General features: G+C 41.9%; 1 protein-coding gene across 3 annotated transcripts in view; it reads right to left on the reverse strand.

Moving 5' to 3' along the window:
• Nucleotides 1-14,392, reverse strand: part of NAA16 (N(alpha)-acetyltransferase 16, NatA auxiliary subunit) — a 126,592-nt gene that overhangs the window by 37,071 nt on the left and 75,129 nt on the right. The window contains exon 10 of one of the 3 annotated variants that reach the window (XM_019524838.1): nucleotides 11,664-11,750. The exons of the other annotated variants lie outside the window; for them this stretch is intronic. Within the exon in view, the coding sequence (XP_019380383.1) occupies nucleotides 11,742-11,750 (9 nt within the window). The 3' untranslated portion in view covers nucleotides 11,664-11,741. Of the gene's footprint in view, nucleotides 1-11,663; nucleotides 11,751-14,392 lie in introns of those variants that run through there. 3 annotated transcript variants of the gene reach the window in all.

Genomic DNA, 14,392 nt, shown 5'->3' on the forward strand with positions numbered 1-14,392 from the left:
TGTTTGGATCACTAGGGATATTTGTGTGGATCACTAGGGATATTTTAAGTGCCAAGCAAGAATGGGGTCTTCCTGTGCTAGTCACTGAACAGAGAAGCAGACAGATAATCTCTGCTCACAAAATGGGACAACATGGATAAAAGCCATGGAGTGGGGTGGCGATTGCAAACAGAGTAAACAATGGGCATACTGTAAATGATGCGATAGTTCCACAACACTGAAAAGTCAATTCAATTTCTTTTCCTTGGGAAGCTTTACTTAAGAAATGATGAGCTAAATGTGAAGGAGGAGGAAAGGAGGTGAGGACAAAAAAGGGAAGGGAAGGCAGGTTTGGAATAAAAAGTCTCAGGGTGAGAGAGAAGAGGAACACGAGAGGTTTATGGCAAACAGACAATCAAGAAAAGGGACACAGAAAGAAATGCATCTTTTAGAGTGAAGCTATCCAATTTTATAGCAAGTTAAACCACTGACTAGTCATTACTGATGAATTATAAATTACTGTTAATTATGCCTGGCATCGCAACGGTTGGTCAAAATATATGTTATGCTAAACCTGTTTCAATAGCCTAATCCCACGCTGACTAGTATCATAAAGGGAAACAAATTCTAAATACTTCCACAGTATAAAAATACCTTGTGAATTTTTCTGCTGGTCAGCTGTAAGAAGTTACATATGGTACTGGGGGTGCTCTTTCTGCACCACACCACAATTGGCACCTGGGACTGTGGTGAAGGGAGAACTCTCCATGCACTGCAGTCACAGTCAGGCAGTGGGAGAAGCAGAGGCAGTGGCCAGGGCTCAGTGCTTGACCACCCCATAACCTGAGTTGGGCCATACCAGCAGAATGCCAGAAAACATTTTTGACTCCTGCCCTACCCCATTCTGGATCAACAGATCTGAGAGTCAAGCTGATCTTTGGGGTAGGCTGATCTTTGGGGTAGGCAGACAAGAAACAATATACTGAGGAACCAGAATTGCCTCAGCAGGCTAATGCTATCAAGATGAGTTTGACTAAGTTTTGTGGAGTTAGTAGAGAGCTCTGGTTCAGAGGGATCAGAGGAAGCAGAAACTCACCCCTCTGCCCACACCATAAGGGTTATGTCCTCCCTTGCAATTATATGCAGTATCTTTCTCTTACTGCAAGACTTGCAGTACTAGGGAATTCCAGGGTGACTAGTACTGTCCAGGCTGACACTACCATGCCCCACAGTGGGCTAGGACAACATCCTTTGGACAGCTCTGAAAAATCTGTGGTGAAAGCAGGACTGTAGGACTGGCCAAAGGAGTAATGACTAGCTCTCAGGCCCTTCTAAGTGAAAAAGTATTATTTAAAGGTAAAAATGTATCCACCAAAAGGAAGCAAGTCTCATGCACACCCCAAAAATCACATGTGAACTGCAGGCTCATGGAGTACATCTAGGTCTAAATAAATCTAAATCACAATGATTCCTTTTTTCTTGTCATGATTCAATTTTGGAATTATTTCTTTTTCTCCACTAGCCTAATCAGAAACACTGGAACTGAATTAGCACAGAAATAATCTCCCTCCTCCTCCGCCAAACACAGACTCATTATTTCTTGTCCTCCTCACATAAAATCAGGTCAGGACTCTTGTAGCTGGAGTTTGCCAGACTAGTTTAGCAGGGTCCATTGCTGCTCTTCTTATGTGGCAAAGGTGGCACTACCTACCGTAAGTGGAATGGAAGATATTTACTAGCTTGTGGGTCCATTTCTGACCTCCTTCACAGACGAATTGAAGAACAGCTGTGATTTCTTTGAAAAGATCTAGAAACCCCTTGAGATCATCTAGCTAAAGCAGGGGTTTTTCAACCTTTTTAGTAAGTGTACCCCCCCGTGGCTGACACAGAGCAGGAGGATGGCTCATGGCCAGACACAGAGCAGCGGGGGGAGGGGTGGCGTGCAGCCAGACGTGGAATGGGGCGGGGGATGGCGGCATACAGACAGGTGTGGAGCAGCGGTGGCATCCGTGTGCAAACTTCCTCTCCCCCCCTGCGTCCACCTGGCACCTGCATGGCCCACAGAGGGGCACCTCTACCTTTGCCCCCCTCCCGCTGCCTGGCCCTGCTCCTGGGAGGTGGCGATGCTTTACAGACCCACCAACATAATTAGGTTTGATACCCCTGCCCTACTAAGCACGTGGCTGACAACTACAAACACAAGGTGCAGTAAAAGTTGAAGTTATACTCAAATTAAATATCTATTTTACAACTTAATGCATAAACAAAAAGAAGGGAATACAGATATATCACTTTCTCCATTTTTCCTAGCGAGTGTCTTTTCTCAATTTCTTTGTGCCTTATGCCGACTCCTGATCTGCTGCTATGAAAAATTTTCTTGGTTATTTTCCTTTTAAGCCCTACAGAATGAGTTGTTTCTAATCAATAATTCCTATTTTTATGAAGTAACAACATATTCGAACAGGTGCAGATATTCTTATAAAACAAGCACAAAAATATTCTAGGGTAGGCAAAAACCACACATGGAGCACACGGTCTGAAATAAATTTGATGGATGACCTCCTCCTCCCCTCCATCTAAACAGGAGTTTAATTTTCAAGCCTACTGAAAATGTCAACATTACAAGAAAAATCGCATTGCAAATGGTGGTAGTGGAAACATCCAACTTAGGTGCCAACCCTGTGTGATGAGTTTGTCATTCCTTTAATAGAAAGAATAATATTTGCTGGAAAAATCATGGAGCAGGTCCCTCAAGGAATCCATTTTTAAGCACTTGGAGAAGAAGTTGATTAGGAAAAGTCAGCATGGATTCACCAGGGGCAAGGCATACCTCACTGACCTTACTGCCTTCTGTAATGAGTCTCTGGATGTAGAGACCAGTGGATGTGGTATACCTTGAATTTAGCAAGGCTTTTGATACAGTTTCCTACAAAGTTCTTGCAGGAAAGCTAAGGAAGTATGGGTTGGATGAACAGACTGTAAGGTGGACAAAAAACCTGTTGGATCATTGGGCTCAGAAGGTAGTAGTTAATGACTCGATATCTAGTTGACAACTGGAGTGGAGTGCCCCAGGCGTCAGTCCTGGGGCCAGTTCTGTTCAGTATCTTCATCAATGACCTGGAAGATGGGATGGAGTGCATCCTCAGCAGGTCTCCAGATGACACCAAGTTGAGGGGAAAGCAGATACACTAGAGCGTAGGGTTAGGATTCAGAGAGATCTAGACAAATTGGAGGATTGGATCAAAAGAAATCTCTTGCAGTTCAATAAGGACAAGTGCAAAGTCCTACACTTAGAATTAAAAAAAATCAGTGCAGGCTAGGGACTGACTGGCTAGGTAGCAGCTCTGGAGAAAGGACCTGGGAGTTAGTGGACAAAAAGCTGAATGAGCCAAAAGTGTGCTCTGGTTGCCAAAAAGGCTAACAGCATACGGGGCTGCATTAGTAGGAGTGCTGCCAGCAGATCAAGGGAAGTGACTGTTTTCCTGTATTCAGCACTGGTGAGGCCACATCTGCAGTACTGTAGTGGGGGGCCCAAAACTGAACACAAAAAGGATGTGAACAAATTGGAGAGTCCAGTGGAGGGCAACAAAAATGGTGAGAGGGCTGGGGGACATGACTTATGAGGACAGGCTGAGTGAACTGGGTTTATTTAGTCTAGAGAAGAGAAGACAGAGGGGATTTAATAGCAGCCTTCAACTACCTGAAGGGTGGGTCCAAAGAGGATGGAGCTACACTGTGGTGGCAGATGACAGAACAAGGAACAATGGTTTCAAGATGCAGCAAAGGAAGGTTAGGTTAGATATCAGGAAAAACTCTCTCACTCAGAGGGTAATAAAACACTGAAACGTTATCCAAACAAGTGGTGGAATTTCCATCCTTGGAGGTTTTTAAGACCTAGCTAGACAAAGCCTTGGCTGGGATTGTCTAGTTGCGGCTGGTCCTGCTTTGAGCAGGGGGTTGGATTAGAAGATCTCCTGAGGTCCCTTCCAACCCTAATTTTCTGTGATTTCTAATATTGAAATTTTTGAGCCTTATGTACACTGCACCAGTTATAGCCACACTGACACTGTTAATTCTGAATACTGTTTGTTCTTACACAATACAATAGTTAAGATAACTGTGCCTAACACTGTTGAGTACTACCTACAGGGTTTAATCAGCTGATATAGTATGAATTGGTTCTAGATGTTCTGCAGTGCAAAACAGACAACTTACTAGAGCCAAGTAACTGGGTCACCCAGTCACTTTCTCTCAAGTCCGTACGTAGGAAAACAATCTAAACAAATCTGTCCTACATGTTGCAGCTGGTCCTCTATGTGCCTGTTTTAAAGGTAATCCATTCCCTGGTATAAGCCTTTTTATGAAGCTTTCTTGTGCTGCATAAACTAGGAAGTGCTAGACTACGGAAAGTACTAAAACAGGTAAACGTGATGATAAGGACACATATCAATGGTAAACTTTTAATATAATTGCTGGTAATTATATGAAAGTAGCAGACAGAGTCCCATGAGTTGAAAGTATTGTGGAAAAAAGTTTTTAGAGTAGACGTGGTCTCTACTCCACTTCAGCTCTAAAGCAAATATCTATGATAATCTGCAGCAACTATAGTTCACAGATAATCTCAAAACAAATGCCAAACATGCCTGGTCTAATAATATATAGTCAGAACTAGTAACTTGAGAAGTCAGGCTTACCAGTAGTATTGATTATTCACAGAATCCAGCAAAAATAGTTTTAGGATGACAAGTATGAATTTCTGTTTACACTGTATTGGATTTCTGCAGTGTGTCTGTTGGATTATGATGGTATTTGGTATAAGTGTATGTAATGACCATATTATTAAGGAAATCCAGGACACTGTGTTTCAAGTGAAGGTGGAGGGGCATGGTGTGCCAGGCAGCACTGCTAATGTTATGTAGGAGCAAGGCAGATGGACTGAAGCAGTGCCAGCCCAGCCCACCTCTGCCTCCAGCTGCTGGTCAGGAGCTGCTGGGCCAGTCACATGTGGACAGTGTGGCACCTGCTCCAGTCCACACACCTTGCTCCTGCACAGCAGTGGTACCTGCTCGGCACACCATGCCACTCTGCCTCCCTGCGAACTGTGCCCCACACCCCTGCCTCCAGCAGTTCCCCTGATCTGTGGGGTGGGGGGAGTGCAAAATACAAGTTCACCCAAGGCACTGTTTTCCCTAAGTTCAACTTGCTGGCATACACTCATGTGCAGTAGAGTCAGCAGAGAAAGAAGGGATCGTGTTAGGGGGCCGATTCTGGGACTTGTGTTTCAGTTTTCACCAACTGGCTGGGCTGCCAGGACAGCCAATGAAATCTGGTATTGTCCTGGCCAAACTGGGATGCATCATAACCCGATATATAAATGAAGATCTTTTCAGTCTTAAATTGTTCTATATGTACCTTTTGGACCAGTGTCAGCCAGAGTTTTTCAGAAGAATGAAGGCATAAACTTCTCTGTCCCATCACTAATGAAATCTTATGGCTGTAGGCAAGAGAATAGTAAAATGATTTCATCAAAATCCCTTGCAGATTTCTAAGTGCCCCTGGTTCTGAGCAAAGTTAAACAGTTTGTCTGGGAACTAAGGACTAATGCCATTTTACAGCTTTTCATAAAACCCACACTGTTTGGCAGGAATATATAATATTACCCAAAGAGAAGTAGTGAGAATCTGTCACAAAGGACACCAGAATGCATGCAAGAAGTAATAATTCTGCATTTCAGGAGCATCTATGCCCTAACAGATCTTTTCCCTTATTAGGCCAAGTCTAAAGTTCTGTATATCTGACCTGTGCTTGAAAGAGGCAAAAATATAACCCCTCTCTCCATAAAAGGCAGAATGGCAAAAGGGTCACAGAAAAAGTATGTTTCATCAGAGACTTTGCTTACTTCCTACCCTTTTCCACAACGTTAGTAATCCCAAGCATAAACAGCAAAACTGTGATGAAGTTCATTCCCCAACACACAGGGCTATAATCTCTGGGTGTTGCAGAGCACCAAGGCTGCTTGTAGACATAAAAAAAAAAAGTAGCAGCACTTTAAAGTAAAGTGGGCACACTTCCAAGCCGAGCACAGCACATGCCAAGAAGCAGCAGCATCTTAATTGAACCCAGATCACCCAACATTGGTATAGATCAAGCACTTTAGTGGGGCTTCTTTGGCACTTTTATCTAATAGCTGATTGAATCAGCTTTAGCTAAAAGTGCCAAAAAGCCCTGCTGAAGCACCTGATCTATACAGACACAGCATAACCAGTCAAAGTAATGCACTGCTTCTTCCAGTAAAGCTTGGGTTTTTTTCACATCTGCAAGCAGCCTAAATGTATTAGACAGGCCTAAAACTGAACAAAAGTTGATCTCTATAAGCTACAATCATCTAATTAAAGGGAACAATACAATTCTACTTCATTTCATAGTTAGAGGAGTAAGCTACAAACTCGTCTTTTAAATATGACAGTTTTATTACATGTAAATATTAAAAAATGTCCCAAATTATTTATTAAGAAGTAGTTTATTCAGTACCTTCATAATTAAATGGCAATGGGGTCTCAACAAGAGGGAAACTTTTATGATGCTAATAGAAAATTTAAGGATTCCTTCAGATTTGAAACTTTATTTCTGTTGTATTCAATTTTGCAATACTGGACATCCCGCTAGGACTCATCAGTAAAATGGTAGTTTTAAGTCTCCAGCATCATTCAGGTTATGAAAACTGAAATCATGACTGGAATTTCTAACTAGTTTTGTAAAACACTTTAATACACATTTATTTGGCGACCCAGAGTATTATTTTTCTAAACACTAAGCTGGCCCTTATTCTCAGTGATTATCTGAAAAAAAATCTACTACAGATACACTGCAAGTAGAGTAGGGAGGAAAAGCCTGCTCTGATCTGGAGAAAGGCCAACCCTGATCCCCCTGCACGGCAATGGCCCAAGTGGGCCTGGATCTGGTCCACCACAGTCACACCACCATATTCCCAACTTGTAGGGATCCCCATTGGCCAGAAGGCATGGCTCTGTGGGTCAGATTTGGCCTGTGGGCTGGGGGTTGAGCACTCCTGGTCTAAACAGTTTACAAATATGAATATTGGTTTTCATTGAATAACTAAAGCCTCAATGATTAGGGTGATATTTCAACTGTCTGATTTCTGCCTGGGCTTTAATTTATTTTTGAGGCGTTAAACCAAAGACACCTTAGTCATTTTAAAAAAAATGTATTAAAAGTTATGCAACATAAACAAAGATCTCGCTTGACACAAGAACTGGAAGTATGACAAGGAAACAGTTCTGAGGCCAGAACTAATGCCTTCCCAGAAAATCCTTCAATATTTGACTATGTTATGAAGTACGGGAGGGGAGGGACCACAATACATATATAAGATACAGAATTTGGGTACGGACAAATGTACAATTTAACTGATATAACAGGGAAGGGAAGACCAGCTGCTCAGGAGCACACAGCAATTATTACATTGTACTTGTTAAATCTACATTATCCTATAGCAATGCTAGTTGCCTGAACTACCCTAACTTTGACCCTGAATGAATCAGGGTTAAAGCTGGAGCAGTTTTACTACACTGTTATCGCTACAAAATCATGCAGGTGTAACACGTGCATTTTAACTTGAATTTGAGTTACTTGCAATTTAGCTTGAATTTGATAGCAATGAAGAATCAGCACTGTGAGCTAGAAGACTACATATACACAATCTTCACCTCATGTACTGATTGGTGTTTACAATTCTCTTATCTTTTAGTGTACCTTAATGAACAAAGCTTCATATTTTCCTCACAGATGATTACAGACATTTCAACTTCTCCCCATTTTACAAAGGAAGTAATTCAAAGATTGCACCGACCACTTCTGGCAGAGCTAGAAATATAATCCAAACCTCTTATGTGGTGCAGCTAAATCTTATAAGTGACCAATCCTCTCTCAGAATTACTCGTTCAAATCTGTGAGCTTGGGTCAGACGCTTGCAAAAAATCAAGCTTATACCTGTATATTACGTATTCTTTAGATTTATATCCCACCCCACACAGAAAGGCTCACAGCAGCTTACAATAAAAAAGATAAATAACAGACTCACAGAACAATACCCCAAAACTTCATTCCACGCTGTTTCCTTCTGCCTCCCTGCCTCTCACTGATGAAAGCAAAGCCTCTGGCCCAGCTCAGCCATGCTTCCGAAGCCCATTCGCATGTAGGTACAGAAAACTTCTTTCCACTCCTGCTACCCTACCTCACATTGAAAAAAAAGAGATCTCTTCAATTGTTTTTCCTCTTTATACCAAATCTACCTTTTAGCCATTATTACTCTCTATACATTTTAGTACATATAAAAGTTTCGCAAAGTTAACAGATTATTAAAAAGACATGTCATTACTTAGAATTATGAACCTATCCTAGAGTCTCTGTAGACTTTGGCTTTTTGCATAAATAGGCAATGTTATTTATTTATTTATTTTTTTATAAAAGTGCTTGCCTTAAACGCTATCCCAGCTAAAAGTTACACGTTAATACTTCGCATAAAGAACTGAAAAGGGGGGGAGATTGTTGATTTTTTTTAAAAGTGCTGATGTTTTTAAATCAAGGAAGCAACATAACATTCTGTAGGTACTTAACGCACGCAATCTGCTCACTCACAAAAGTCAGTGAAACTGTCCTGGGAACAGTTATGTATGGGAATGCCCTTGCAAGATAGCAGCCTTAGGTCTTATTTTAAAAGTCTGAAAAGATACAAAGCCATAACCTTGTTTTCCACCTGTAGTTTCTCCCTAGTGCTGGTAAAGGAGACTTCTACTGTTAATTCCATTTTTTACAAGTTACAAAAAAAAAATCTGTCACAAATAATAGGATGGAATAACTGTTTTGGTTTGGAAAAAACCACATTCACTGCTGTGGCTACCACTCACTTTGCTAATTCAACCATAGCAGTTGTACCAACCTACACAACAGTATTTATGTATGTAACCTAGTTTCAGCGTGCTATGCATCTTCCATCAAGCAGCTGTTCAAAAGGACAGTAACTGGAACAAATACCTATCTAAGGAACTACTACTAGCTATGGCATACGGCCCAGTTGTGACCAGATATGCTTAAGACAAATCACTTATTTCTTAACAGGTCATTCTCTATGCACGGCCCATGGGCCATGCCAAGGCATTCACAACTCCATGCCACTCATCCATTCCATGGGGCTGGATAAATTGGGTACCACCAATATAGACTAAGATTTTGAGAAGACAGGTATTAGAACCTAATCTGTTGTGACCTTAATGTCTTTATGGTTACATGTTCAGAACTGGCTTGATCCATACTAGTTCTCTGTATATGGGAAAAAAAATGCATGGCAATACTGAAAACTAAAGCTTTCAGACAAGCTTTGCTATTCCTGTTACCACAATTGTCTATTTCAGCTTTGTAGCAGAGAATCTGAAAACAGTGCTGTTGAGACTATTTTGCTGGATCTTAACTATTAAAAGGGTACCAATTCATTGTAAAAATCAGTGCTTGCAAAGACAACTCTTTTCTAAAATCTCTGTGATGATAAAATGGTCAGTAAATTGCAGCACTTGGGCTAGGGAGAGAAGTTACATATAAACTGGTTTACGTGATCAGAAACCGGTTTAAACCTGTAATAAAACAGAAGTTCAATGTGCATAAACTGCTTTCAAATTGGCTGAAACAGGTTTAAGATAAGCTTGGTTGAATGTAGTTATCAGACTTGACTAATTTAGGTCAAACTAGTTTATGGAATGTCTATCCCAGACCCCTTCCTAGTTCAAGTTAACTCACAGTCCCCCAGCATACCAGGATGCTTTGCAGCTCTGGGCTGTGCTGTGCTGTCTACTCTAGTGGAGCAGGGTTGACTCTGCCCCTCTGCTCCCTAGCTGGAGCACTATCACTGCTTCCACTGGCTAAAAAGGGGGTGGGAAACTCTGCTTGGGACCATAGCCAGGTCTGCATGGTGGGGCCAGAGCAGCCCCTCACAGGCTTTTTCCTCACTTGCCACCAAAGCAGAGGAGGCAGGGGCATGGCCAGACACCAGCCCTGAGCTGGCATGCTGAGACAGAGTGGAGGGAGAGGAGTTTAAACCCTCTCTGCCACTGGCATGGGACCCTGGGTCCACATCTGCCTGGCAGGGGCCCTCCCAGGCTTTTCCCCGCTCATGCAGAGGGGGCGGGGGCATGGCTAGATGCCGACCCTGGGCTGGCATGCTGAGGCAGAGGAGAGGACCCTCAGCATGCCAGCCTGGGGCCAGTGTCTGGCCATGCCCCCGCCCCTCTGCATGAGTGGCAAACAAGGAAAAGCCTGACAGGGGATGCTGTGCCTCTGCCAGGCAGATCCGAGCTGGGGTCCCCTGGGGGAGGAGGGGGGTTAAACCCCCCTCCTTCCCTCCACCTCAGCAGGCTGGCTGCTGGAACAACAAGCGAAGCAAAGCCAGGCAGAGGCTGCTGCGCCCCTGCCAAGCAGACCCCAACTAGGGTCCCATGTCAGTGGGAGAGAGGGTTTAAACCCCACTCCCCTCCCCCTCCTTTGCCTCAGAATGCTGGCCTGGTGCCAGGGGCTGGACCGCCCCCCCCCACCCACCAGGGAGCAAGGGAAAAGCCTGGCAGGGGCTGCTTCCTCCCTCCCCCTCCAAGGACACCCTGGCTGGCATCTGCACAGGCTGGGGTGGGGGGTTAAACTCTCCCCCAGTCATACTCAAATGGCCTGCCAGGGCCTGGCCACATCCCCGGCCTCCCCCCAAGTTCAAGCATGGTGGGGAGAAAAGCTTGGAGGGCTTTTCTCCCAGCTTGCCTCTAGCCTTGCAGCCACTGCTGAAGAGAAGGGAGAGCTTGCTCTAGCACCCCTCAGCTTCTAGCCTGAGCCATGCAGGCGTGTGGCTGCATTTCTGGAATCAAAAGTGAATGTTTATTCATTTGCTTCTTGGTTCTATCTACTCAGTTTAGACTAACCTGCAAAGATTGAATCGATTCAGGCTCAGGCTTTTTGACTGTCTGTACTTAAGCCTTCCAATTAATTCTCTGTAGCTGATATTTTATGAAGTCTGTGCTTCCTTCAGGAAAACCAAACCAGCCACCATTCATGTACATATTATATTACAATTGCAATCCTCACTATAATGATAATCAAATCCTAGCACTGCTCGATGGAATCTCCTGCCTTCCTACTTTCTACCCTTTTTAAGATTCCCCAATTTTCTCTCTGCCTTCTTATCCAAAGATTAATTATATTTTGCTATGTTACCACAGTATTTAGGATCTGGTTAATGAGTTTATCACAGATTTCATCCCTAAAGTTCTAACACAGAATTTAGTCTCTCTCTAAAACTAACCTTCTGAGCTGTGTATGAACAACAGCTGGTATAACCTGGTTGCTTCTCTTCTGCCTTAAAATGTAAAGATACTCAGAACAGAAAGAAATGTCCTTCACATCCTTGTGCTACGTACCAGCAGTTAACGGACGGCGCTGGGCCAAAAGACTCAGTCATAACTTGCCTTAAATTAAGTTAGCTTTCCAAATAAAAGATAGATAAAGCCATCTTTTATGAGGGGAAAAGAAAAGGTCTTCAGGGGAGACAGCCTACCTTCCTGTGTAGACAGTCTTATACCTTTTCTGAGACTGATGTTTCTGATGTTTCTTCCAGCCAGACATTTTCTCTCATCCAGAAAATCCTCACAGTCTCCATGTTTTAAAATTACTCAAATAGGGCACATGTGCGCTGATGTCGAGCTTCAATGGAATCAACGCACCTGCAACACAATCGATGCAAACCTTGATGTTGACTAATTGAATGTCTTCACTCTTTGGATTTTAAATCTCATGGATATAGGGCAACATGTACTGGGAACCAAAGAGTATGTCTGAACATTATCAGCGACAAAGAAAATGGAATTTTATTTAGGGTTTCTACATCTCATATTCTCTTTTCATTTGGAAGGACAGGAACGGAGAATGGTGTTAAAAATTTCTCTCCAATACATCTAGGGAGTTGCCCACAAAGCATGACAAATGTTTAATCTGTTTCAAAGGTGTGGCTTCTACTCTGAAGCATTATTTTGCTGCAAATTTAAGCAGTTAACCTAAAACTCTTGTTCACCCAAAAATGGTAAATTTATATGGCGGATGTAACTTCATGATAAGATATTAGCTGGGCACAAATTTTTGCTTCCTGGAGATTCTTGGGGATCTTACAAAATATTCAGCTTCTAAATCTTACTAACTTGAAGCAACATTTAGATTAGTGCTAATTAGCTACTCCAATACCATTGTAGCTAATACAGTATGAATGTCTAGATTTTTGTTACTGTACCATCATAAATATTTTGAAGACAAACATGATACAATTTTGAGTACTTTTCAAATACAACAAACTTGTGATACTGATGGGCTGACTCAACACTATATAATAACCAGGGATTCTGGTTTTCTCTGATAAAAATAAAATCCTCAATTTTCAGATGGAAAAAAAGTAATCCAAAATCCAAATTTTTCCATGATCAAAATTAAATGCCACTAGTGTGCGTGTGTGCACCCACATATTAGTGGTGTTTCATTTTGATCATGGAAAAATTTGGATTTTGGGTTACTTCCCCCCCCAATCTGAAAATTGGGGATTTTATTTTATTTTATCAGAGAAAACCAGGATCCCTAATAATAACAAAGCAATAAAATGTGAAAACTAAACTGAAATGGAAAAAGCTACAAGACAGCTACATTATTATCCCCAAAAACAAACAAGACACTATTAGATGGAAAATACATCTCTCACATCAAAAACTAAAAAAAAAATGTATCTTAAAACTTAGTATTTGCACAGGAATATACATAATTATATACACTTTCCCTGTAAGTGCCTCAGTTTCATGTATAGGTAAATGTGTATGATATACACCTTTGAAGAACTCTCCACATAGTTTAGTACAATAATACACTGAATGTTAATCTATGCAGACCATACAACAATGAAAACATTTCTTTCATTAATTTAGGAATATACACTGATAGCAAAAAAAATCCCGTAAACACCTTTCTAAAGTCATGCTTTGTTTACACAAATTTCTAGGAAAAAAGAAAAAGAAAAGAATGGAAATCCTTTTAACAGGAAACCATGTCAATTCTATAGGATAAAAATATTAATAGCATTTATTCTATTAGCATCATCACTATATTCTAAAATGATACACCAGTACAGGAGTTCTGAGTTTAGCCATTATTAGAAAATTACTTAGCTATAATTCTTGCTCTTAAGTTAGCAGTTACAAAATATTATGATAAGAAAGACTGAAATGCAGATGAAAATGTAAACTGACTCATCACCAAATGTAGCATATATTTGACAAAAAGACAGGTTCTAATGACATCTTTGGATATGCTTATTAATAGAGCAGAAAAGTGGAAAATGAATCCCACCTCCAGCAGATACTGATGGCGGTGACAGAGAGATTAATTATGACAAGATAACAAAAGTAAAATGAATCTATTTTAATTCACTGCCTCCACAGAACCAGAACAAAATGCTTACATACTCTATGGTAACTACAGTTTTTGTAACAGACTAAGTCTGTTTGGTGCCCATTCTGGGCAAGCATTTGCCCAACAAATGCAAAGTCAAAGCCTTTTTTGAGTAGCAGCATCTGTCTGAGCCACGGATGTTCCCTGTACCTCTCTGCAATCCTGTCCAAGTATACCATGGGTAGAGTGGCCATGACCCTCCACAAGTTCCCTACTAATTAAAAAAAAAATCCATCCAAGTTCAGGACCCCAAAAGCAGAGATGGAGGTCAAGTTGTGAGATCCATACATACTACAGTTTTAAAGAGGAGTACTGTAAGACAGGGGTGTCAAAGATATGGCTGTGAAGCCCTGTCATCCAACCCCCAGTCCTGACCCTGGGTCTGAGTTGACTTACATGGCACCCACCTTGGGGCCCTTCTTGCCCTCCCCAAGGTGGTGGGCAGGCACCACTGTTTGGACTGTGTGGAGTAAGCACTGCTAGTCAGTAGGAAAGGTATGCTGGCCGGCTGTATGGGAGAAAAGTAATATTATTTAGTCTGATAGTCTTTGTGAATGAAATAGCCTAGTCTTTCCAACAGCCAACTTCCTAATCACAAACAGAATTGGTAGAAAATTGGTTTTGCCAATGTACGATAGTAGAGCTGCACCTACACAGCTGTTTCTGCCTTGTCCTTTTGGGAAAAACAAAAAACTATCATGTGAATGAGTTCTGCATGACATCTAAGAATGCCTTCTTCTCCTTAAGGAACAAGATACATGGAGACTCTGCTGTGTGTGCCAGTAACTGGCTCACCTTCCTGGCCAAGGTGATGGCCACAAAAAAGATCATTAAGAGTGAGATGCTAGAGGGATCATTCTTGGAAGGGATGGAAAGTTTC

This window comes from Gavialis gangeticus, unplaced genomic scaffold (assembly GCF_001723915.1).
Source record: "Gavialis gangeticus isolate Ggan-Ray unplaced genomic scaffold, GavGan_comp1, whole genome shotgun sequence".
Lineage (NCBI taxonomy): Eukaryota > Metazoa > Chordata > Crocodylia > Gavialidae > Gavialis > Gavialis gangeticus.